The sequence below is a fragment of the Rissa tridactyla genome, chromosome 2, assembly GCF_028500815.1.
Source record: "Rissa tridactyla isolate bRisTri1 chromosome 2, bRisTri1.patW.cur.20221130, whole genome shotgun sequence".
In the NCBI taxonomy this organism is placed as follows: domain Eukaryota; kingdom Metazoa; phylum Chordata; class Aves; order Charadriiformes; family Laridae; genus Rissa; species Rissa tridactyla.
The window spans coordinates 129,455,073-129,482,681 of record NC_071467.1 but is presented as its reverse complement, the minus strand read 5'-3'; the positions used below and the strand labels follow the sequence as shown (position 1 = coordinate 129,482,681).

General features: G+C 36.5%; 1 protein-coding gene across 4 annotated transcripts in view; it reads right to left on the bottom strand.

The window, feature by feature from the left end:
* ANKRD28 (ankyrin repeat domain 28) overlaps positions 1-27,609 on the bottom strand; it is a 125,369-nt gene that overhangs the window by 6,530 nt on the left and 91,230 nt on the right. For 2 of the 4 annotated variants that reach the window (XM_054193170.1, XM_054193168.1), the window contains exons 9-27: positions 22,756-22,834; positions 22,183-22,297; positions 21,672-21,754; positions 19,197-19,260; positions 17,835-17,903; positions 16,097-16,237; positions 11,570-11,681; positions 11,103-11,129; positions 10,111-10,185; positions 8,626-8,827; positions 7,093-7,180; positions 6,600-6,717; positions 5,787-6,006; positions 4,318-4,405; positions 4,138-4,221; positions 3,474-3,619; positions 3,213-3,295; positions 2,989-3,071; positions 619-710 (exon numbers count right to left, since the gene is read on the bottom strand). In XM_054193170.1, coding sequence (XP_054049145.1) covers positions 619-710; positions 2,989-3,071; positions 3,213-3,295; positions 3,474-3,619; positions 4,138-4,221; positions 4,318-4,405; positions 5,787-6,006; positions 6,600-6,717; positions 7,093-7,180; positions 8,626-8,827; positions 10,111-10,185; positions 11,103-11,129; positions 11,570-11,681; positions 16,097-16,237; positions 17,835-17,903; positions 19,197-19,260; positions 21,672-21,754; positions 22,183-22,297; positions 22,756-22,834 — 1,969 coding nt within the window. Of the gene's footprint in view, positions 1-618; positions 711-2,988; positions 3,072-3,212; positions 3,296-3,473; positions 3,620-4,137; positions 4,222-4,317; positions 4,406-5,786; positions 6,007-6,599; positions 6,718-7,092; positions 7,181-8,625; positions 8,828-10,110; positions 10,186-11,102; positions 11,130-11,569; positions 11,682-16,096; positions 16,238-17,834; positions 17,904-19,196; positions 19,261-21,671; positions 21,755-22,182; positions 22,298-22,755; positions 22,835-23,825; positions 23,835-27,609 lie in introns of all 4 variants that reach the window. The other 2 variants (XM_054193169.1, XM_054193171.1) reach the window with 2 other exon arrangements.

Genomic DNA, 27,609 nt, shown 5'->3' with positions numbered 1-27,609 from the left:
AAGAGCAGGAGCTCTTACGCTTTTAAAAGCACAGCTTCAGAGGACCACAGATGTCTCACATGAAAATATGCATGTAAGAAGTCAGTAGATCTAATTTTCTTTTGTTCTTACAAGCTATAGGATTTATTCTCTATGATAAAGCAGTTACGTTTTCTTATTTCTATGTGCAAAATACTCTGAAGAGCCAAAAGCTTGAGACCAGTAACTGAGATCTGTAATTTATACTTGCTTTTAAAAGCTAACACCAATATACCTACGGTGACAAAATGAATAGCAATTCAATCCAGCTTCTTAACAGCTGAAAGTCATATTTTACTTTCAGCATTATGTTTTTCTGACCCTTTTCAGTATGCCAAAGCTAGTATATTTATAGGGTATACGTTATAAACCTACAAATGCAAACCAAACACTTCTATGGCGTGACCTGCACTGTTCTGAAAGTTTTCACTCTCCTTACACTTCTGCTTTGCTAAAATGACCCATCACCAACACTTTTTTTTTTCCTAGGGGGAACCTACTGCAAGGCTCATATGAAATTTCCGAAGGTTTATTACTTTTCAGTGAGCAGAGTTTAAAACCACAGTTCCTTATGGGGAAACAAAGTTAAATTTTTCTTACCATTTTCATCTACAGCAAGTACACTTGCTCCTTTCCCTAAAAGCTCTTGAACTACAACCGTTAGTCCATTCCGAGCAGCAACATGCAGAGGTCTGTGAAGAGACGCAAACTCATTTATAAACCTTACGACAAGATACTAAGTAAGACAGGTAGCCTGCATCTAGTTAAACGATTATTGAAGTACTTGTATGTTATTTACACATTGTATAAATATTGTAGATATAATAACTAAGATGAGAAAAACAGCGGATTTCTTTTCTTATTGCAAAGAAACTGTACAATAACCATTGTGCACCTTCTTCTTTTACAGCACCACACAGTGAGGCAGTAGCTACCAGAAAAGACCTGCTGCTTATGAACTTTATCATGTTAAAAAGTTAGAAACACCTGGTATCCTACTGTTGGTAACTCCTTCACTGAACTGTTGTAACAGATATCATCGCATCTGAGTTACTATATATCACTGGCAATAATCATTAGGATACTAACATCAGAATGGTAGTCACATTTTATTGCTTGTAAAGGCTTCTAAGAGATGCAGAAGCATTTAATCAATCTGCCTTTTAGAAATCACTATATTCCATCGTGACTAGAGATTCAAAAAAATTATTTTACACTATAACGCATGCAGCAAGAAAAGCAGGTTACTTTTCAAAACCTCAAACTATTAACTATCTCCGTTTTGTGATGACTTGATCTATGAAGGAAAGTGTAGCTTTACATCAAATATTCTAATTACATCTCTTTCAAATGCAACAGTTTTTCAAAATTGGTTCCCACTGAGTTAAATAAAACCCTAGCATCACTCAGCGGGAAACAGAATAATCAGCTTACTTCCCTTGTGCTTTATATTGCTCTTCAGTTATTTTGAGATTCTTGAAATTGTTTGAATTAACTGTGAACTGTATTTTGATTTGGGAACAAGTGCCTGCCTTAGAGACCAGAAGTGCAAAACAGAACAAACAGAAGCAGCTGTATATATGGTCCTTATATTAAAGTATTAAAGAACTACTGCACACCACAGATACACTGAAAAGTGTACTGTAATTAAAATAATTTTAATACAGAGGCCAACGATTTTATCCACAAAGGAGAACATTGTTTAAGCCGTTTAGAAAGTCAGTTTAGTTATTGAAAAACATTTGCGAAACCAGTAATATTTTAAACAACTTTTAAAATCTCGCCATTTATATAAACATTTCATGGAGGTGCGAATATGTACCTATTTTCCCCCATGACATAACTTGATCAGACTATATGAGCCAAGGCATGTGGGTGGAATTACATGAGCCTGTGGTAGCATCCTTTCCTACTTCTGTTCCCATCTCATTTTTGCTTTTCCTTCTCTCAAGACATCCCTACTTCAAGCCAGAAACGAGGCCATCAGTCCCTCTCCTGCTTTCTGGTTACTTCGTGCTGCCCAAGGTGCACCATGGTGAGCAGCAAGAGCAGAGCAAGAAGTTTTATTATCGTAACTCCTGGGTTCAAGCAGATCTCTGGAATGGCTGGAAGAACTGGCGGAGTCTGAACGTGACAGATTCCAGAAGGGATGTAAGGCCAGAGAAATAGGCGAGTTAGTTACAAGTTCCGGTGTTTTTTGCTAAATGGTCTGTTATTAAAGCAGCCTAACAAATCACGTACATAACTCAGCTACATATCAGGTGTCAAATATTGCCCATAACACAAATATATTCTTTAAGAAGCAAAAAAATGCACAAGTCATTTTAGTAGCCCATGCTGATATATATTCCCCAGTATGACATACCACTACATTTTTAAGTTTTCCTTAGAACTGGGCCAACAAAATAGGCTTAATTCTACTTGAGAGAAGATCTTCAGGAAGCATTAAGAATACTGTATGCCCCATAATATTTAATAGAAGACAGTCTTTCATCCTGGTAGTAATAGGTATCTTTCGCTAACAGAAAGCATGCTGAAGAATGCAAGCATACTTCAGCAAGGGTTGTGGTGGTGGGTTTTTTTTTTTTATTAGCTAGCTTTGAAGAGCAAGTCTTAGTTTGCCTTGAATGAGTTGTTAACTGAAGTGAATTATAATTGAAAAATTAGATAATTTACAAAACAGAAGAATATTGGTTTACAGGTAATCTCAGTGGATTGCAGTAATTCCACACAGGATTCCCTGAACCACAATACCGGAAGATTTATTTATCATGCCTTTCACCCATCTAAAACCAGAACTTTAAGTATGAGCAAAACACCATTTCACTTCAAGTCGGTTCAAGTCTCGGTTCCTATCAAGCAATTAAAATTCAACCAATTTGGTAAAAAAATTCAGAAAAATATTCCTCTTTATGAGCAAGATACACACCAAAAACTCACTCATAAAGCACACTCACTGCTGATACGTACGTTTGCAAGGCTGCGTTGGTGGCATTGATGAGGTTTCTATCCGTAATCTTCTCCAGTATTAACAAGGCACTAGTTTCATGACCCTTAATACAGAACAAACATCTGTCATATAACAAACTCTTCAAAAATTGCTTTCAATGCCATTTCAAAATAACAAGTTAATATCTGCAAACAGTGCGTGGTAACACAAAGCTCCGCACTGGTAAATCCGACTACGCACACACCTTGCTGCAAGCCAAATGGAGTGCTGTGTTCTTAGAACTGTCTTGCAAAGTCAGATCAGCTTTAGCACTGCTAACCAGCACCTCTGGGGAAATAAAGATTTGTATTAACTAAAAGCATATTCCTTAAAGACTTAATGGCTTACGTTTGTGCAAAATGAAAACATAATTTTGAGAAAATATATCCACAGGAACGTTAACTACAAGACAACTTTACCCATAATGAGCTCCTAAGAGCAGAAATATATAAAGCTTTCTCTTTACCAACTGTATTTGTCTGTCCATTCTCTGCAGCCATCATTAAAGGTGTTTTCCCAGAAGAATCTACAGCATTTACTTGAGCATTGTGACTGAGCAGAAGCTGTAGACACTCAATGTGATCTGTAAAAGCTGCTGCATGAAGAGGAGTTCTGCAACAGATCAAAAGACAATACGGCCACATTCAGCCATGCCTTCTACTTTATTCAAGAAGGGCATCCTGACCGTCAGCCTGCAGATACAAAAGACTGGGCAATCCCTCCCACTGAATCCTTTGAAATCAGTATGCCTGGAGTTGTGCCACTGCCTTTAGAAAGTCACCTTCAAGTTTCAAAGAATTCCCTCTATGTAGTGTATAATAGAGACACAATTTGATTCAGAAAGAATAAAATATGCATAAAATACTACCCACAAGGTGATACAAATTAAAACATGCTCAAACTTTCCTACAGAATAAAAAGCCAATTCGAGTTTAATGAATCAGACCAGGATTTTTTGAAATCTAAAATTTATTTCTAGAACAGAATAAAATTTTTTTTTTCAAAGAATAAAAGCAGGGGAAGGGGGAATTAACATAAGTAGCAAATACAAAAACCCCAAATGATCATAGAATTTAGCAGAGCCACTCTATTACATTAGCAACATTCTTCCACTGTGCATTTACACTTACCTTCCTTTTGAATCTGTTGAATTTACAATACCAGCACCTAGTGTGTCAATTAACATTTCTGCAGCACCTTCATTGTCATTTATCCTATAACGAATTAAACAGGCTGTTATTTACAGAATGATAAATCTTTTGTTAAATACAGCAATGAAATGTATGAAGAATAATTTTGCACTTCCTTACACTGCACAATGCAACGGACTGAAAGAATTTCCTTCCATTTTCTGGAAAACTTCCTGTTCCAGGAGGAGCTCTACACAACTGTCATGACCTAAGGCAAATGTAAGAGTTGGGTATTAAAAAAATGGAAAAAGTCTATTTATGGATTATAACAAAAATATGTATCTAAACTAGATTAAGCAATATTTTATTTGAACGTTTCAAAGACACGCTGGTTATATTTAATAGGGCTCCATTTAGGAACTAAGACAATTTTAGAATCCTGAAAATCAAACTAACATTTCACACTGTAAACTTTGTGAAATCTCGAAGGGATCTCATGCTGTCTGCAGAATATCCAGAACACTTAATTTAGTTCTTTACACCTCCACATTTCAAATTCTTCTGTACATTCACCATTTAGTCTACACGAAAACGTCTCCACCATTTGAGGGTTATTTTTATTCCACCGTCTTGCTAAACCCAAAGAAAAAACCAAGTTGACTGTCAGAACAAAAGCTTAAAAAGAACAGGCTCAACCTATGGTATTATTCTTTTCAAAGTTCTATAGGCTGCTGCTGTACAGGTAGCTAACGACTGCATCTGTTTCATCTTCGATGCGTATATGCAGAGAACCTTAGTTCAACATTTACCAATCTCTGAAGATTTGTATTTCCACAAGTCCTGTCAAATTTTCATTCTACAAATCAAACATATTTCAGTTCTGTTTTATTCGAACTCTGTGGTCACTCTGAAAATGGACCAAGCTGGAAGAGTTTAATTTTATGAATGTGATAAAGAGATGTTATTCCAGTTCAAATTATCAGTGTATTACTCAGTTGCTTCAGCTGTGAAGACAGTCTAGTTAGCTTTTTACTTAAAAAAAATTGGGAAAATGAAGCTCTAAACCCTTACTTTTTGATCTCTGTCATGTGACTCAAAGGTGAAATTGAGAACCTCCACTGTCGGAAATGAACACACAGAACAAAATCTTGAGCAAAGGAGCTGAATGAATTTCCTACCTTTTAAGGTCTCTCTCACCCCCAAACCCAAGAGAAGTATCAGTGAAGAAAAAAAAAAATTCTTATTGAATCACTTTTATATACTTTAGCTTCTTATGCCTATCAAGGTTGATTTGAAGCAAGTTTAAAAAAAGATTTAATCTGAAACTATTCCTCCCAAAACTCCCTGTGAGTTTTGTGTGTGGCACATTTCTATTCACAGGTACTATGCTGAATTTCTTGAAAGGCTCCTTGAGGCATAAAACTAAGAAGGCACTTTATAACAAAAATGTAATACCAAAAAATAAACACCTCATATTATGTATTAGATGTTAACACATTTCCCCTCAAGATATCAGCCGTATTGTCACATTGAATAATACGAATTGAAACTGGACAGACTTTATACGTTGCTTTTATAAGTAGTAATAACTTCTACCTCGATATCAACAAATACATTTAGACCTGTATTTTAACTTTAATGTATTTTACCATTATAGCAGGCCCAATGCAGTGATGTATAGCCGTGATTGTCTGCTATTGCAGGTACTGCATCCACAGATGTAGCTGACTGCAGGAGAGCTCCTAGAACACCTATATGTCCACATGCAGCTGACAAGTGTATAGGGGTTCTTCCCCTACAGTCTCGTAATAAGGACTTAGCACCATGTTGAAGCAATGCTTCCACACATTCCTCGTGCCCTGTAACTGCCTGGGAGAGAAAGACAGGAAAGAGTACGTTTGCAAATATTCATGTATGTAAGCCAAGGTGTATAACTAAAGCAAGCACACTTCAAGCAATTTCGTACATTTTTAAGCGATAACAAAATAAGCACAGTTATTATTTTTATTCCTGGAAACAACCATTCTGTTGGAAAAATAGCAATACGTTATAATATTGATGACAGAATAATTTCTTGGAACAACACTGAATGAACTGCTGATCTCTAGGGCTCGTTCAATTGTCTTTGCTGGCAGAGACTGTAAGAAAATATTTGGTATATGGCACGCATCATGCTTTTCTTCCTCCCATTAACACTACCCCCACCCCATAACAAAAAGTTGTACTCTGGGATGTCTCCAGTCAACACTTCACAGCAAGATTAAGCGACTCTGGAAGTCCAAAAGAATTCTGAGAGCATATAGCAAACAGGCAAAAGCTGGCTTATTGAAAGAACTAAAATGACAAAAACTAAGAATGGCAAGATGAGAATAATGAGAAATTCAGTAACGCTACATATTAAGTCTGTATTGGAAATTAATATGTATAAAACTGGAAAGAACAGAAGAGGAATATTCTCTTACCCCTCTATGTAATGCTGTCCTTCCCCACTTATCTTTGGCATCTACATTTGCTCCTTTGTTAAGGAGTGAATAAACGCAGTCGGTGTGCCCATTGAGAACTGACAACATCAAAGGAGTCCTAAGCAGAGAGTGAAATAAAGTGTAATCTACATGGAAATTTAACAGACTGGCACTCAGCTGAAATATAACTTGTATTTGCTTTTTAGATCAATAAAATAAAATAATATCCCCCAATTCATAAGTCCTGATTAAGTTACTAGAATCCATTTTTTTCAGCACCTGGGCAATAAGACACATTTTAGTTTCCTCCCAACTGAACATTTTTCACTGCCAACATTACGTTTATTGCAAAATATACAGTCCTATTTGTCCTAGTTCAAATATCATCTCCCTTTAAAGTAATAAATTAAAAATCACCCATGTAAAAACTTATTTTTCTTTTTATAAAATGCAATAACTTGTGAAGAACAGAATATGTATCGTTTAAACTCACTGTCCATTTCCATCTTGAATGTCCACTGCATTCTGCGGTTCTGCATTTCCTATCAATAGCCGCAAACATTCTGAGTGACCATTCGTAGCTGTAAAACATCATATAAAAATATGAGTTTTACATGAATTGCCTTTGAGTATACATCTCAAACAGAACAGTGACCTGCTCAGACTAAAGCCCGTTAGCTTAAGAACCCACAGTACAGCTTTACCAGTGTTATAACTTAAATGAAAAACCAAAAATATAAACACTAGAAAGTATTTCAGAAATCAGGCATTCTCAACTGTATAGTATTAGAAGTAATTGATTCCAACTGTCAATTGCCAACAGGTATCAATTTTTTACATATAAATGAGGTTGCACACATTAACCATAATTAGAATATATGCTTATACAACATCCACAAGAAGGAATAACTAAATATAGTAATTAGCATAACTTTTGCTTGTTTAAGGCACAGGTAAACTCACACCTAGCCAATCACATACAGATTTTGTTAGCAAGTGTAGCATGTGCATAGCTGTGAAATAATAACCAAAATCACATTTAGAAAGAGAGGAAGGAATGTAATGCACCAAAGTAATTAACCAAGCAGTTGAAAAAAAAACGAAAAGAAACAAAAAAAAATTTGAGAAATCGCATTTAAATGCAACTCATGAAAGATAAATGATTGCTTGTTGGAGGGGAAGTTATTTCTGACATACAGCTGCTGCATTCAGTCCACATAAGAACAGTGAAGATTCATGCTTCTCCAGCCGACAGAAGCGCTAACAGAAGTTAGGAGAAGCTAAATCAAACAGAAGAATACAGCTTGTGCTCATGGACAACAAATTAAGTGGTTAGAATGACGATGTTTTGTACATAATGCTCTTTTTACTGCAACGTTTCTGTAACACCATTAACTATAAATGTCAATTTAAATAAGCCTATTTTCAAAGAGAGAAAAAAAAAGAATATAGTATGAATGCTAGACTTTGAGAAAGGTAGGTTGATAGAAGTTTTCTAGGAAATGCAGTGAAGTTGCTGTTATTTTGAAAACACTTGGGAGTCGTTTAAATCCTTGGAAAAAAACCTAAAGTACAGTTTTTATGTCTCTTCTCCAACTGACAAAATTCTCCAAGACTCCAGCCATTTTTAGAAGTATTTTACTGCCAAGACAGGCAACACAATTCACATATCTAAATTTGGGCCTATAGTTTGGGCTGTGTGAAAGATGAGGAGAGGAAGAGGAACATGTCACTGACAGCTGTCGGCACAGGGAGCCTCACCAGCTGAATGGACAAGGACAACACACCCACCTACAGAGCACTGTGGAACAACACCCCTCCAGCCACAATAATTTAGTATTTCGTTAATATCGATTTCTACCCGGAACCACTTTGTTACACCTTTCTCAGCACAGCACATACCTTAAGAGTCATCGTCTATTCCTAAACACCATTTCATAGAACATTAATGATAGAGGCTTCTAAACACAAAGATGATCCAGGTCAAAAGCCAAAGTTTTAGAGGAGGTTAGTGCTCAACACATACCTGCAGCATGGATTGGGGTCCTCTTTACAACATAATCTTTCACCAAGATTGATGCTCCCTGATTAATGAGCACATCTACACATTCCACATGTCCCTTAAAGGCAGCAAGATCCAGTGGTGTCCTTCCGTTATTATTCCTCACATCAAGGTCCAGCAGCGACTGTACCAGCACTTCCAGAGCTTGATGGTGGCCATGATAGGCCTACAAGAATAAAAAAATTCTTCAGTTTTCCCGTCCTTCACATTTCCTTTCTTACCAGGATTACACAAATGAAACTGTGAAGGTAGTATTTTTGTTTTAACATGTGGAAGACCTCCTGATGCAACATGTAAGTAGCTACAATATTTATGACTAATTTAAAACCCCCCTAATTTAAAAAACTAATTTCAGCAAGAAGGCTGGTGGGTTTTTTCCATTTTATCCTTTCAGTCAGCAGCTGAAACTACTTTCGGAAAATCCTCCCTCCCCAGTTTGTATAACTATCAGTATTTTGAATACTGCATGTTTCATTGCTTTATGTTATAGTTACATCACCCTCAGATTATTTCAAGTGAGGAATATATGCAAACTTAACTAATTCCTATTAGTTTTCTTAAATAAAATATTTTAAAAAGAAAAAGCCAGTAAAATTTATAAGTAAAAAGAATACACTGCGAATAGCTACAGTTAACATAACTGGTAAAACAGAAGGGACTTAGGGGATGAAACAGTTAAGAGATCAGAATGGATATAAAAGGACAAAAAACCAGCATGGAGAATACTCTGTAGGTATGTGTCAAGTCAAAGTGTCAAAGTTGGTAAAGAAAAGAAACATCTGTAACTATGGTTTTATAATTTCAATAATAAATTTTAAGTGTATAGTCATGAATACATAACCTCTGCCCCCAGAAAAAACTCATTTACAGGAACAGTCTCTTCTAACTGCTTTTATTTACCAGTATTAAAGATTACTTTTTACTTTGGCCATACATATATACACACACACTGCATGAGACTTAGGCTATTTTCAGAAAGTACATTGTGGTTTTTCAATTGCTCGAAGTCCAGTGAAAAGATGAAGGCTACATATTGAGCTGGTTACTCTGTATTTTGAGTCTATTTGTACAGACAGTTTCATCAGATCCTCTCCTGTGCTACTTTGCTACTCTCTTTTGAAGTATTAAGGACAAGCATTTCTCATACTAAACAATGATGTGATAAAAAAAAAAGGTTATCGTTCCTTATAAAACAAGTCTTCTAAAAGCTTCATTAGTATATATCATAACACCAGTCTTAATTAGAAGATTCCAAATGAAAGCTGTTCCATGAAGCAAGTTTCAAGTGAAAAAGTCACCCCGTATATCTCATTCAGAAATATTAGTATGTATTTTTGCGTTTCATTTATTGTTATTGATCTATTTTAAAAAAATCAAGAATGAATAAACCTATGTCAACAACTGTTTGCAATTAGATGAGCTATCATCACTAAAGAATGAAATACTCACAGCTAAATGCAGTGGACTTATAGGTGCTCTGTTGTCTGAATCATTCAGCATGTCAGTACCTGATGTTTCCATTAGCTTAGCAGAGAAAGAAAGTCAGCATGAGTGCAAAACCCCCTCATCACCTTCAAAAAACATTCATCAGTAATTGCTACAGTTTTCGGTATACAGAGTTCAAAAAATAAAGGAAGAAAAACAGGAATAATAATATAGGATTACAGTTTCCTTAGGGATTCTAGATCTCCTTGCAATGACTGCAGCCCCTCCCCCATAATCATCTCCCAGGCAGAGTTGTCTAATTCCGCATGACAATGCAATATTTAAATCAGCAGCTAATTATTATTTTTCCTGAAGCAGCCATATAAAATAATATAGATGAAATGCATACAAAGGGAAGACAAGGGCAGGTGAGAACAGCTGTAGTAGGGAAGAGCCCCCGCCAAACCGAAGAAGCAAGCATAAAATGAGGTGAAAAGTCAGCAAAAAAACAATATGAAAAGCCAGAAGACAGGATTGATTTTTCAGAACAGAAAAGCATTTCCCAAAGAGAATAAACAGACCCAAAGAGGCACAAATGTTTTAAAACAGCATTAAAATATCTATGTGTATACATTTCTATTTGTTACTTTCAGATGTGTTCTAAAGTTTTAATTCTGGGTCTTTTTCAAGACCATAATTAATTAAGTACACTAGTAGAATTAAAACATTCAAGTGTTTGAAGAACACCAAATACATTCAGATCACTAAGTCTTCATAATCACACTTTTTTGACCTGGTCATACCAATGTTTAAGTAAAACAAAAGGTTTAAAAAATTATCTTCTATTTTAAAATTCTGAATTGCAATTAAATCTAAATTGTAATTGAAATTAAATAATACATCTATGCATTGAAGAAATGCTTGAATAAGTCTAAAAATAAGCAGTATATTTTAAATTACATGTTCCCTTTTGCTGTACAGTAGTACTTTAACAGTGAGAAATAATACACACTTACAACATCTAAAGGCGTTTCGCTTGCAATCTGCAATTAAAAACATTCAGAATTCATGTTTGAATACATTTGAATATAAAAGTATAATTTGTATAAAAATACTAAGTTGTAAAACACAGAGAAGATAAAATTAGCATATCAAATAACATACACATTGCTGCAAAGGGATTAATAAAAAACTACCTGAGGCTTTATTGTCTACAATTCTGTTATGTGGCTGTTAGTTACTGCAACTACAGAAATTACTTTAAAAGGCACCCTTACTTTACATGTTTTCCCTGCATTTTAATTTGCTCCTTCAAATGACGTTTGTGAAATTTTTTAAACAGTGGGATAACCTGTGGTTATTTCATTTCAGCCATCAGGAAAAAATTTAGCAGTGTATTCCAAGGTGGAGGATTCCCCTGGCCTCTGCATCATACTCCGTAAGAGCAGCTGTTACAGCTTTCATCTGCGTTATGTTTTCTTACCAATTCAAGACACAAGCGATGACCGTAAGCAGCTGAATAATGAACTGCATTGTATCCTTGTTTGTCTCGGATCCCCGGATTGGCATCGTTTCTTAGCAAGTATTCCAGGCACCTATTCAAATTGACATATGCAACCATGTATCTAAATGTTGAATTTCAACTTTACGCTAAATGATAAATTGTTCCAATTCAATTGGAAAATAGAATACAGCACACATACAATATTGGCTAGGACTAGAGAACACCTAACTCATAATATCAAGTGTTAAGGTCAATCACAAAGCTTCTAAAATTTGAAAGAATCCTTCTCTGCAGACATCCCACATCCTCTGAATTATCTGACTTGGTTTAAACTAGTATTTCACAGCTATTTTCCTCCTCTCTAATACAATTGCAGTTACCTTTGTTAATATAAATGATTACTACTTTTGTATGTTTTTCTATATCAGTACACTCTTCTGTACTTAATCATAGAATGGTTCGGGTTGGAAGGGACCTTAAAGATCATCTAGTTCCAACCCCCCTGCCATGGGCAGGGACACCTCCCACTAGACCAGGCTGCTCAAAGCCCCATCCAGCCTGGCCTTGAACACTTCCAGGGATGGGGCATCCACAGCTTCCCTGGGCAACCTGTTCCAGTGCCTCACCACCCTCACAGGAAAGAATTTCTTCTTAATATCCAATCTAAATCTACCCTACCTAAATCTAAATACAAAAGGAAGAGAACCAACAGCTGAGTTCTTCATGGTATGTATCCAAGAGTCACACACACATACACTTCCACTACCAGACACTAATTTATTGATTTATTTATATAGTAAACACACTTAGTTGTTGGCATACTTATATCCCACCATTCCTAACTTTCATTACGCAAAGTTATAAGGCCTAACATGATCAGCGTAGTTTCAACCACAGACATTGAGCCAAGAGGATGAAAAACAGGGTATTAAAGTCAGCTCCCTCTCCTTATTTTTCTGTTTCCGAGATACTCCATGCATGCACACAGAACCATTCCAATAACCCTACTTATTCATAATTTTCTGTTGTCTATCATTTCAGCAACATTTTGCAAAGTCACTAGCATGACCTTGAACTTGCTGGTGAAGCCATTTGGTTTTCTGAAGTGTGCAACAGTTCACCATCCCTTCCTCTCTCTGGGATTACAAAATACTTCTCCTTTACCCGTTAAATAAAACGCATGTGAAGCTGAAAAGTATATTGTTAAATCCAGCCTGGAATCTTTCTTCCTTAGAACACTTTATCTGAAGGTCTCACAGATAATGTAATCTCACAGATACACTGATAATGTGAGGGTTTTAGTTCCCATTTATCTCATGGAAAATTGTTAAAGGAAATTTCAGTGTTTGTAGTTGTATGATATGACTATGCTGTGATAAACTTGCAGCAGGATATGGCAGTTTTAGATTTGAGAGGCAGGAATGCTAACACGACCTCTGATGAAGGCCATTAAGAGTAGAAACTTTACCATTCAAAACCCCGGAGAACATTCAAACCTTGGAGAAATGTGGGCAGAAATCCTACAAAAGCAGCCGTCTCCTGAGGGAAGACGGCATGACCCTGCAACATCAGAACTCTTCCTAAGTTGTTTCAAGGAACACGGAACAAGCCAGCAGATGGAACACAGCAAGTTCATCATCTAAATGATGATCCACTACCAGCTGTGATGGAAACAGGAGCACATCTCAACAGGAGTGAGACAGCTCTACTGGGTCAAGGGCCCAATAACCTCCTGTGCAACAACAGCCCTTTGCTGAAGAGAAGGCCTGACACTTGCTTTTCCAGACAAAGGTTGAAAGTAACAAAACCAGATGAGTGAAGATGAATGGGTCAAAAAGCTGCAGGAAAAACTATAAACAAGGAACTGTCTAATTACAAAGTACTTTGTCTCATTACAAAGTCAAGAAGCAGAGTAGCGATACCAAGGTGCACTCTCACTTTCATCTTTTTGTGCCCAGCATAAAGGAGAAAAGAACTCAGGTAAGCAGTGAAAAAGGTAAAATTTCTCCAGTTTTAAAGAATAATTTATGTTACAAGTTCAATATATCTAATAAAAAGCTATCTGTAAAGCATATCTATGTTTCCTAACCCACTAATTTGAATTTTATTTGTCCAGTAAACAAATGCCTGGATTTCATTAGTGGCAACCATGCTTGTATATTTTTATTTGAATTGAAACAGGATGAGATTTCTGAGAATCAAAAGACAAGTCAATTTGTCCCATTGAGTGAGAATTACTGTCCCTACATTTTATTTGTCCAATCATCTAACTTTCTTTGTTCATTTTAATCAATGATGTTGTACTGACATTCATGGCTCATTAATAAATGTTAAACATCACTGGCCTTGGCTATCTTAATTTCTGTACTTGCGTACTTTCTATATTTATGTGCTCGCAAAAACCACAACACACTAAATACTCTGCAGGAAGCAAAGTCTGCTAAAAATCCTTGCATACCCATCCTTTCCAATGCAAACCAGATAATTATTTTTGCTTTTTCTTCTCATCCAGGAAAGAGATTAACTTTGCATCTTTTGCATACTTCACTGTCCTCAGCAGGCCTCTTTAAAAGGAGAATAATCAGACTTTCTGAAAGGCCAGCTAAGTTAAATTTATTTCCAATTTATTTATTGGGGTACTGTCTATTAAATAATTACAACATTGAAAGCGCGTGGTTTATTTCTCCTCTAAGACGCTGCTTAATTTATCTCATTCTGTGATCATGCTTCTTTCTCTAGTGTTGTCCCAATGAAGCTTACTGGTGTTTGTTCCAGATCAGAAGCATTTATTAAAGATGCAAAAGAAACGCTTCCAAACATGAACAAACCAGAAAATAATTTTCAACAAAAACATCCTTGTCCCTAAAACCTGTCTTTAAAGATGTCTGAACAAAGACTATAAAAATGCATAAAAATATCTTTGGAATTTCTATATAGATAGTTTCCTGACTTTTTTTCCCCAGGCTTTATATTCCAACTCAGTAATCATTTTTAGCTTCATTCCTATTTTGAATACGAGCTGAGCAGTACTGGGTTTCCAGCTGTTACCCGAGATGTTAATCATCTTGCTGCATCAATGTAAGAAGCTTCTCCTCGGGCCATTCGGCTTTGCAGCCTGTCTGCCCGAGAGCCAACTGTAATCGGAAGGGCAATATCGCGTGGGTTCCAGAGACGATTCTTTGAGTTACCTCCCAAAGCTCTGCAGCATTGCCATCATCATTCTTGCTCGTGCCTTTTATAAGACAGATGGCAAAACGTTGTCATCTGAAGAACCATTATAATTCGGAGGTTTTCAGAGCAACTGTGAAGCTAAAATTAACCCCAGCTCAACTTGTAAGAGGGCAATTAAAGGAAAATTCTCTCAGCAAACTCCAGCAGGAATTGAAAGCGTATCTAAAAAGCAGCAGACAATTTTGGTTCGCGATTTGGCTGTACATAAGAAAGGCGTGTACTTTACTAGTTAAATGGCCGTGAAAGTATTCTTTATTTATCCTTCAAAACCCAACCTGTAAGTTCTGTGCCACCTCGTTCCTATTGCTACCTGACCCTTTAAAAGCTGCTATATTAAAACAAGATGATGTGGCACTGAGCAGCACTCTTTTCCAGTGAAAGTGTCACTGTACGCATTCGAAACGCGATGCTGCACACCAGCTTCTTTCGACCTGTGTCTGTGAGTGTGCGCACACGCAAGCGGCATGCGTCTCGAGTCTCCTCAATACAGACAATGCCTGGAGCTTAAGTAACCTCATCAGGTTTGTGCTATCGACATAAGCTTTGCATTTAAGTCATTAATAACTACGTTAAATATAACCATTAGTTACAAAACAAACATGCTCAAGAGACATTGATGGATGTATGAAAGTTTCTGGATGTGTTTCATTAATAAAAGTGGAACTACTTCACAAAAAATTACACTAACGAGATAGAGTTCTAATGCCAAACAAAAATAGATTAATCAAACACCAAATGGATAAAGCATCTTATATTGAAATGTCAAGTTAATTTCTAGGCAGTTAATTTCCAGGCCTACTGTACATAACCTGCAGTCTAGTTTTACCGTGTATTTCTGACTAATTACACAGATTTTAGGGCAACATTAAGAATCCTCCCTAAAACACACCATCCTTCATCAGAATTTGATTTTAAAGCAAAATGACACCACTGCTCACAACTGTCATTATAACCCCCAGAAACGATATTTATGCAACCCCTACACTGCAGGTGGGATTAAAAACTCTATTCCCAATGAATTCCTGAATTAGGACATCTGCACTATAGGACATAACCAAAAAATGACAATATGTTATACTATTGTTCATTCTTCTCAGAAATATTTGTTACATAAAATATTTTATATACCATGAACGATCCACTGTCAGGTTTAATCATTAAAAAACTATATATGTAAAAAAAAAGCATTTGGCAAATCTGAAGGCAGAACAGACACAAATTCACAGTTCAAGTGTTTCTAAGGAGAAAGGCTTTAGTAGAAAGCACGGCACTTACTTTCCGTCTGTGTCTGATGCAGCTGCATAGTGCAGAGGTGTACAACCCCTCTCATCAAGGTCATTCACACTAGCTCCAGATCCCACAAGGGCAAACAGGCACTGATAATTACAATTGGCAGCAGCATAATGGAGTGGAGTTCTTTAGTACACATTTAAATAAAAAGTACAATGGTAAATAACAGCAAAATAATATTCTAGAGACAGAAAAAGCAAAATAAAATGAAACTTAAATCCTCCTTACAATTTTAACAAGTATTTGTGGTGAAGAATACATCATTATAATATTTAAAAATGGGGCCATTTTCTAGGGGCTATTTAATAACGCAGAACAATACCTAGGGGATCTATTTGCCAGCCAGAATATGCACAGACTTTGTATTAAGCAAAGCTTTATATGAATTTTCTTGTGTAAACATATAGAGGAAAATCAAGTTTACCTTAGAAATATTATTTTTAGTTAAGTAATTTCAAGACACATGGAAAAATATGGACAAATCTAAGAACCCCAGAACAACTAAACAAGGTCAAAATAAAATACAACAATTAACAAGTAGATGTTTTCAACAAACAGATCAGAATTTCCAAGAGAGGCAAGCTTTAATTATTTATTTTTAACTATACTAACATAGCAGAGGTATTATTAAAGAAAACTTTTAAAAATATATCTTGTCTTCTTACAACAAAACAGTGAAATATTAGTACTAACATGTAATCTCCAAGGCAACTTATTCCAACTTCAAATACATCAACAATTCTCTAAATAAACCAGTTTGGATAAAATTTCAAAAGCATAGAGATGACTCAGAATTCCATGTTCTATTTTTAAAAAGAGATGGCTACTATAAATATCTCAATTTTGAGGAGACAGTCAGGCACTTTAAAGTCTCCTATCTTTTCTCTCTCCCTTAAGATTTCTTTTTTCCCCATTTCTCCCTATTTTTAACTATTTTAATCTTTTACCTCTCCTGAAATAATCACTCTACATAACATGCACGTTAAACCAAAAACCAAACCAACCCAACAAAAAAACAACTTTCAATAACAAAAGTTGTGACAATTAGTTATTCCTTTCTCAGGAAAGAGTGGAAGTGGAATTTAAAGTAAAATACAACTTTGGATCCGTAACATTCTCCTCAAGCCCTGCTCCTGCCATTCACATCCTGGAAAGCCATATTTTCCATGATGCAATGTGAGATTTTACACAAGTACTGACCAAGCCATCTAAATTTAAATAATTCTATACTAAAAATAGAAATTAATGTCATTCCAAAATAGTTCACAGCACGAACAAGGAAACAGAAAAGGATGGATATAATGAAAGGAAAGAGGTGAAGCAGTTATAAATAAAATAACATTTTTTTTAATAAAAAAGCTTAAAAATAGCAACAGATTGATAGGTTTGACTAATACATTATTTGAAGAGCATCACTAATGTCCTTGGATGAGAGCAATTTAAGCTCATTAGATCCATGTTATAAGCAAAAGAGGCTCATAAAAATTACAGTTGAATATGGAAATCAGTCTTTAAAAACAAGACTCAACACCTACTTAACAAAACACAATAAACAAAATATGTTTGTAACTTTTGATAACATATGCTGAAGCATAGTTTATTAGAGACATTGTATCTTAAAAAGCATTTAAGCTGGAACACACAGATTTGCCCACAGAGCAATATGCTACTTCTGCAATACTTTTAACAGCCCTTTACAATATAAAAATCTAGAATGTCTTACCTCCCAAATCTGTCCTTTTTGTTGAAGTCTGCACCGGTATTTAGCAGAAGATTTAGGCACTCCAAATTCCTATTAAATTAATGCAATATTATTTGTGATTGCAAATTTTACTTCCTTAATATCGGCCTCTGCAAATATCAGAACTGCTACACATATACATCTCATACATTATTTTTAATTGAACTGAACTATCATATGAAAATTTTGATAAATATATTTTTATATGTAAAACAGATTTCATAATTGCAGGACCAAGACCAGGAAAGAATACAAATTATTTCAAGTCCATATATAGAAATTTTATTGACATCAAATGGCATGCATAAAAGCACATAAACTTTAACCTAATTTAATAGAAATTTAAATTTTTTAAAACAAACAAACAATAACACCTGCATGTCACATGCTTTTTGCTACCAGGATTCCAGCACAGAGGCAAGTTTTAATGTATATTTTTTAAGGCCAAATACAAGTTGCAACATAAATATTTTACTTTTTAGCGTAATTAATTTTCAAAACGATATGATCATTATAATAGATGTACACTACCGCTTATAGTTTAAACACCGTCTTAGTAACTTTCCTAAACTGGAGATGAATGAGGGAATGTGTCACAAATTATGTGGTTTTATATGAAAAGATAGCATTTTAAGCATAATCATTTGCAACAAGGATGTATCTATCAAGTATCTTTTGACTTAGAATGATTACTTAACAGTATTACTTAAACAACATTGAAACAGAAAAATGAAAATATCAATATCATGGAGTTCTTGTGTCCCACAAAGTGTATCATGAAATTTATTACCCAATTCTTCCAGGCAATTTTGAGTAGCTGCTATAGAAAACCTACAATACAATAACAATAATCAATACGGATCATGAGCAAGTAGTTCTGACTACTTCATCCACCTAAACTCTGGAATTTAATTATGGCTTATAGTAAATAATTTAGTTAGATTGCTCTTTTGTTTATGGATATGGTAAAAATGTATTTCCCAAAGTTGCTGTTCTCCACCTCATGTCCTACAGTGATCTTAGCTGGGCATGCCATCTTTGAATGCTGTAAATTCTGAAAATTATATCATCATCCATGGGAATTAAAAATAAAATTCAGTTCATCCCCAAGCATATACCTAAAGTAAGGCTGATAATACCTGGACACTGTACTCCAATAATTACTTATTAGGCTGAATATTTTATTTTTATTGTTTGTAGATAGAATCCATCTTGAAATTATTTTTGTGTTTACATAAATTCCAAGGGGAGAGGGCAGGAAAAGCACAGAGAGGAAATAATAAAAAAGAAGAGGAATGATCAGCAATTGAGAAGAGTAAATTTGAAAGCATAAATTTTACATACCCTCCAGCTGCAGCTGCATGAAGACAAGTCCTGCCAAAGTCATCTGGTGTGTCAATATCAAAACCTACAAATCAAGTATTTTGTAAAGTCATTATGTAACATCATCTCTCACAAAACTGCTCTCATCTACTCTTAAGAGAAATGCTTGCTAAGCAAACTTAACAGATATTTGCAAAATGGCACTTAAGCACTGAAAATTTACTTCATTTGAAACACATCCTTGCTATTTGTAACATTTTGAAAAACAGGCGTTCAAGTAAAACTGAAAGCGATAAGGTAAAAGACAATTAGCTGCACTGAGGCAAGAGGCTATATTCTTTCCCACCCTATTTGCCTGCTAATATATCTGTGTAGTTTAGTATCAAATATAAAATATAGGAAGGTAGCAGGAAAATTTAAGAATATGCTAGAATTTAACAGTGTTATGCAAATATACATATATATATGGGGTTTTTAACAAAAAGGGGGATGTCAGCATTGCTAAATCCAGAAGCTACTTAAATTTCATCCTTGAGTTTAGCTCCTTAGTCCCAGAAAAAGAACTTTTTTAAGCTGGAGTGAAGGCTTTAAATAGCAGTTACTTAGAGAGGAGCCCTTTAGACAACACTGTAGTTCTCCCAAAATGTGTTAACTATGGAACTTCAAATTTGAGATGACAAACTTGAACTGTGCAATTCCATACCTAACCATATCCTTCGACATGAAAATTACTATTTAGATCAGGTTTCAAAGCTACATGTTTTGGTTTGAGAAAACTCCTATATTCTCCAAAGAGCCATGCTCTCATGTAACAAAACTTATTCATTAAATTTCCAGTTTTTGGTACTTTTGCCTGGGAATGCAATCCCCTCCTCCCTTTTTAATGAATTGTTCAGGAACGATAAATAGTGAACAACACAGGATGTGTTTGTTATTCAGGAGTACTGCTATTCAGGAGTGCTTTCCTGCTCCATATCCCCCAAAAGATAGGTTTTGTAAGCACCACTATGTTCTCCTGTTTCAACAGGCAGTGAAATACAGCAAACAATTTAAGATAGTTTACCAATCTGATTTGAAACGTAGTCTTTAATGCCTTTCCACATCCCTGGGTTGCTTGTCTAGTACCACTGACAACTTATACGTCATTCAGTACTGGGATGAGGCAGATTGATGATTTTTTAAATTTTTTTGAGGTCTACACACGAATATTAATGAATTTAAAAATCAGAGATTCTTAATCTACATAAATTAGACTCTTCCCAAAACCAAAAGGGCACATAGTCTGCAGATACCAATCCCCACACCAAGAGCATGTACTAATAAGCTGTTAGCTTATTAGCATCTATAGCCTTTCCAGTCTGAAGGCTGAACGTTCTTCAAGTCCTTATGTGCTCCAGGCTAGATTTACATCCAAGTTTGCTCAACTCATGTACAAGTCTTGCAAGACTTGCAAGTCTTCCACAGGGATTCTTTTGCCATACTAAATCTCCAGTAAGAGCACAGCCAGCACAGCACCATGCGCAGAAAGGAGAAAGAGCCAGAGTATTCCTCATTTCGAACACATCCAATTGAAATATAGTCAACTACAGGGCAGTTCTTTCCTGGAGCGAATCCTTGCAAGCTTGTCCACGACAGGACAGTGAAATAAAAAGCCTTACTAGTGGTAGTTTTAGTTATAATCCTTTAATTGTTCTCCCAGACAGACAATATAAAGCTGGGGAAGCAACTTCTTACTCTCCCTTTCCCCAACCCTCTGCCCCCTAATTTTCTTTTTTCAAAAAACATGAAGTGCCTTCAGATTAATGTAGAACCATTTAGTTTCTTCTTCTTCTGTTCCTGAAGCTTCCACAATCCTTCAGACAAATCTACTTTCTCAGAATTGCAATGGTTCAAAGAGCTCAGAATTCACACCAGAACAGACTCTGGACAACAAGGGAAGTAATAACCTTGTGACCCTCCCCAACTTCAGGAAGGAATCAAACAGTCAAAGCAAAGCATGGTTCGGGTTGCATTTAATTAACAATAAACCACCAACAGTTTCTTAATGTAGCATTCCACAGAATCTTCAGAGCTATTAGGTGCGCACTACAGGAATAGACTGATCTCTATTAAGCTAAAGACACGGAAGAGAAATGGAGGATGCTTGATGAAATGATTTAAGACAACATTAGTCTTTGTCCTTGAAGTTGCATTATGGTCTGAAGCAGTCACTCCACCTCTATGGCCAACTTCAAATGCATAAACACAACATTTAAGAAGTTATAGACCCATTATTTCAATTTGGATAATTTTTTTTTCTGGAAAAAATTACTTCTGTAAAGGTTTGCATTCACTTTAACTATGGACTGTCCATTAAAAAAACAAGCACTACCTCCAAGCTACCAGTAAACTATAAAGCTTTTTATGTATTGCTAAATTAAGACTTAATTAAAAACTATTCTATGGAATAAAAAACTAAATACAAAGCAGACATAAAATTTTTAAAGAGTATCCTACCTGACGAGAGGAGCTTTCTGCAGCAGTCTGAAAATCCACTTAATGCTGCCAAATGGAGAGGAAACATCCCATGTATACCCCGCCTAAGATACATCATAATCAGGTATCACAGTTTCATTACAATTACAATAAAACAAACATGATTGTGTGCCAAAGCGCACACTCATGGTGGGTTCAGCAAACCACCTAATTAGAATACTGAGCCTTAGAAAACTTCACACATTAAACACTTTCTTACAAGCTAGCAGGATGCATTAAGTCAGCGCAACAGCCTATTAGAACTTTCAGAGCTTTTATTCCAAATACAATAGAGGAAAATCTATTTCTCTTTCTTTTTGTACAAATTGCGATGTACTGAGTAGCTAATAAACAGTACAGGATAATACACAAAGTATTTCCTATTTCAAGTTGAAGATGATATTTAAAAAAAGAAATCATACTAGTCTTGTTAATCTAATAAATACATTTCTAAATTTTCTCAGCTTGCATTCATGTCAGTAAAGTTACCTACTTTGCAGTGTCAGCACCACTCGTAATCAGAGTGTTGATTAAGAGCTCATGGCCGTATCTAGCTGCTATGTGCAAAGGAGTATTTCCATTCTTGTCTTCACAGTCTATTTCAGCTCCTATAATAAAAAGTAATTACACTAAGTAAGACTATATGTAGGCATACAAATACTTCTGTTAGAAAAACAGCACTAATGATAATTTAAGCAACATTAATAATTGCCTATGAATGACTCCCTTTGGATTTAAAATCTATACCGCTTTCAGTGGTATTTAGTATTAATAATAAGCAAAATAGAGAGAAGCATTTTGTTATGTAACCGTATGGGACAAACTTTCTGCAACCTGGGTTATGGAAGAAAAATTAATGTATTTTCCTGCATTGTGAAAAATAAACCGTTTTTCAACATAACTTATCTAACAGTATAAACAGATATGCCAGACTCCACCATTAAATGAACTATTACTGGACACTGGATATGAAAAAAAGTTCAGTACACTGTTATCAATACAAGAGGAGGAAAATGTTCGTAATACTGGAAATCTGATGACAAAACTACTCCCTCCTGCTTTTTACCATTTTGAATGATGGTTTGAGATCTTGAAAATCTACCATGGATCGCTGTCATGTGCAAAGGTGTTTTCCCGTCTTTACTCTGGAAAAGAAAAAAAGAAAACCAGTGTTTATGTATGGACAGTAATAGTAATGCACCAGAACTGACAAAAAAAAAGAAAAAGAAAAAGGACATTCTTTTACTGTCTTCTCTCCTCTCTACTGCCTCCTTTAAATTGTTTCTATGCATCTCTGCAAGACGGATGCTGGCAGTGACAAGTCAGCATGACATGGCAAGCTTTTCAAAAGAACTGCTCTTAATCACTCTTCCAGCTGTGAGTGACAACTCAATGACGCCCACTCACTCACAATTATGCCTTTAGGATAATCACTCAAGAGGATGATGACAGCACACAACTTTAGCAACAACTCTCCCCCTGCCCAAGTCTAAAACAGAACAATGCTTCTTTAAATTAAGTTGCTTCTTGAAAGAAAATAGCCATATTTACTATAGAGGTTTACACATTATATTAGAAGACAACACACTAAAAAGCTCGTGCGTTTCATGGAAATTTCCATAAAGAAATATTTTAAGCAATTTATCATAAACCACAAGTAATCCTAGGGTAGAACTAATCAACCATAATAGGTACTATATATTTGACACACATATCAAATGTGCACTTAGTCATTCACCCTGCGAAGATGTCCTTCATGTAGGCCAATGGTAATGCATAAGGGAACTTCAGTGTTTAACAGAACAATCTCAATGCACTTACAAAACCAGTTTTTTTCTGTTATTGTTATTTTAGGATGGTCTTTTTCCCCCTGTACTTTTTTATAGGGAATGGCAAAGCACTACTGCAGAAAAACAATCCTACAAAAGCACACAAAAAATTGCAAACATGACACTCAGAAAATAAAAGCACTCTTGGATGCACGTGCCACATCTGTAAATTTTAAACGTTGGCTTTGAAGAGTATGAAATGTTCACAAAATATGAAGTTAAAAAAGACAAAGATGGTAGGGGGAATATATGATATGAACATATGTATTGAAATATGAATTGCTGTCACGCACAAAAGTGTCTTCCCATCTTTACTCTTCCTTTGGAAACAAATGGCAAAGCGAGGATCCAGGAAACTATAGGCCTGTCAGTCTGACCTCGGTAGCAGGGAAGGTCATGGAGCAGATCATCTTGAGTGCCACTACAAGTCATATAATGGACAAGCAGGGGATCAGGCCTAGTCAGCATGGGTTTATGAAAGGCAGGTCCTGCCTGACGAACCTGATCTCCTTCTCTGACAAGATGACCCGATTATTGGATGAGGGAAAGGCTGTGGACATTGTCTACCTAGACTTTCGAAAAGCATTTGACACTGTCTCCCATAGAATTCTCATGGAAAAAGTGGCGGCTCATGGCCTGGATGAGCATACGATCTGCTGGATCAAGCACTGGCTGGATGGGCGCTCACAAAGAGTGATGGTCAATGGAGCTAAATCCAGCTGGCGGCTGGTCACAAGTGGTGTCCCTCAGGGCTGTGTTGGGACCATTTCTGTTTAACATCTTTATTGATGACCTTGATAAGGACAGAGAGTGTATCATCAGTAAGTTTGCAGATGACACGAAGGTAAGTGGGAGTGTTGATCTACATGAGGATAGGGAGGCTCTACAGAGAGACTTGGATAGATTGGATTGATGGGCCAATGCTAATGGAATGAGGTTCAACAAGGCCAAGTGCCGGGTCCTGCACTTGGGCCACAACAACCCCATGCATCGCTACAGGCTTGGGGAAGTGTGGCTGGAGAGCTGCCTGGCAACTGTTCTAATTGACAAGCGGCTGAACACGAGCCAGCAGTGTGCCCAGGTGGCCAAGAAAGCCAATGGCATCCTGGCTTGTATTAGAAATAGCGTGACCAGCAGAAGGAGGGAGGTGATTGTCCCCCTGTACTCAGCACCGGTGAGGCCACACCTTGAGTATTGTGTCCAGTTCTGGGCACCTCAATATGAGAGAGATATCGAGGTGCTGGAGCGAGGGCAGAGGAGGGCAACGAAGCTGGTGAAGGGCCTGGAGAATAAATCTTATGAGGAGCGATTGAAGGAGCTGGGACTGTTTAGTTTGAGGAAGAGGAGGCTGAGGGGAGACCTCAACACTCTCTACAACTACTTGAAAGGACACTGTAGAGAGGTTGGTGCTGGTCTCTTCTCACAGGTAATTAGTGATAGAACAAGAGGGAATGGCTTCAAGCTGCAACAGGGTAGGTTTACACTGGACATTAGGAAAAAATTCTTCACGGAAAGAGTGGTTAGACACTGGAATAGGCTGCCCAGGGAGGTGGTGGAGTCACCATCCCTAAATGTGTTTAAGAGTCATTTAGATGTGGTGTTAGGGGATATGGTGTAGGGGAGAACTTTGTAGAGTGGAGTTGATGGTTGGACTCAATGATCCCAAGGGTCTTTTCCAACCTAAATGATTCTATGATTCTATGACGCGCTACTGAAAGTCTGCTGGAGAGCCTTGTAGACAGAGTTGGATGTGGAATTTTACATTGTGTCACTGCACAGAACAGCACGCACCACCTAGAACAATGCAACTGTGGGAAACGTTGTCTTCTCAGACCTAGATTGAAAGAGATAAACCACTTGATAATGACAGCCAAGTTATCTCCAGATGTTTCAGCTAGCAGATTTCTTTGATTGTAAATAATCCAAAAGACACATCCACATACCCATAGCAGATGCAAAGAAACACAGAAAATTAGGTTGAAATCCACTTTGGAATTGGACAATCGATTTTACTTCTGTCACTGGAGGCCTTAAGAAAATGCCACACGAACACACCATGAGTGACAACTTCCCCAAGCAATCTCTATGCTCTGATTTTCTTAAAGAATCTTCTCCTAATGTCTACCTTTCACCTTCCTCCCTGCAGTTTAAGTCTACTCTCTTTATCCAACCATTAATATTCTCTGTGTCCAATTATTTTCCTCCTTTAAAACAATCGGTACACACCTGCTGTCTCTTTCCCTCACTCTTCTTCTTATTTAAGCTAAAGAATCAATTAATTTAAAGAAAAATGATCATATAAAACAAGCTTAGATGGAGTGAGTGACCAAAAACTGCTTTGGTAACTAACGTTCTAAACTTTAGAAGGGAAAACTTTGAGAAAGTAAGGAAAGAAATTTATGAAGTCAACAGACAGAAGAATTTAAGGGTTCAAATAAAGAAGCCTCCAATATCAGTGGGTCAGGTATGCTGTATCTGTATCTCAAAGGAAGGTTAATGAAGAGTAAGAAGATGGAGCAGGGAAAAAAAAGTAGTTCAAGTCTCACTCAGCACATTAATAAAGTACTTTACCAGGACATAAGAATAACCTAAGGTGACAGTATTAGAAACTAAGGGGCACAATGGTCAAGCAAGAAGCCTCACAAGACAGCTTAAGTAAAATCTTGCAAAGGACAGCAAAATAAGCTACAAAACCATTTTCCAGTTGCAAATGAAAAATGACAATACAATCAATAACGGATTTTTAAATTTACCCTGCTAAAATTTACCTAAAAAGATATATAATGTAGATTTCTAAGACAATGGATTTGATTATCCACAATGCCTCTCTCCAGTCTGAAAGTCTCTCTGGGTTCCTTTGAAACCCAGAAATAACATAACACACAACTATCTATCAACATACAAACACAGAACAGGTATAAAATTAAACAAAGGTGATAATTGCTGTGTTGAAGCTGAACTGCTGGGTATAGGACTGCATTCAGAATTCCCTTCTTAGACATTGCCACGAGGGAAGGATATACACAATCAGAACTAGTAGCCAAAGAGTTCTTTAAGCAATGACACAGTGAGGCTCGATTTATTGAGCAAAGTCTTTGTAACAGTGTTCCCTGAGATGCCAGGAGGTTGGACTGCATAAGCAAGGAGGTATCTTCAAAACTTTTGCTTCATTTTCCCTTTTTTTTAAATGCCTTTAAGGTCTTTTATCTAAATATTAACTACAGCTGTCTGATTTTTTGAGATCAGACAGGATCAGAGCACATGATGGCATAGCTACGGGCTAATGATAAATTCTGCTGTCTGCACTGAAATTCAATTAAGTGTGGTAATAGGAAAGGAATCACCCAAACCTCCTCTATCACTAGAGAAAACATACCACAAAATACTTAAGATCATATGAAATTTGCTACGAGCACTAATTGCTGTTAGGCAGAAAGAATTAACAGACAGCACAAGGTGTTCTATCAAGTGATTACTCAGACATTAACCGTTCTCAGACCGCTGAGCTTTACTGAGGGTCGGGGGAAATGTGGGGCTACCATGCCGCCAAGCACTCCTCCAAGTGAAATTTCCCCCTAGCAACAGTTCCTATGTTCTAGTATCACCAACGGAAATAAAATACTTCTATTTAGGTCATTGAATTTTCAAGCAGCAAGGGGGCCCATAAAACAATTAATACTGTTCCATTACATACTCATTTCAACGTGCTCTTTCATGCATGGAAATCCTGAATAGCGAGAGAGTGCTGCAGTAATGAGCAACACTTACCAGGATTCAGTGTCCTACAGTACTATATGGACACTGACAAGACTACAAAAATAGCATGAAATTATGTCCTCCACCTACAGAGGTGATAAAAAGCATATTAGAGGTTTAAAATTTTTACTGTTCCATTATCCTCTGCTACATCTTCCCTTCTTGAGATGAGGCCAGCATCCAGAGATACGCACAAGCACTTACCCACCACCTGCCATCAAGAATAAGAGCGTTTCCCTTTAGCTTTCCCCACTAGGTCACGCACAGCAGAAAGTGCTCTAATACTACTGTCTACTCTGCACCTGGATTACCATCCAGACCGGCTCTGTTCCCTC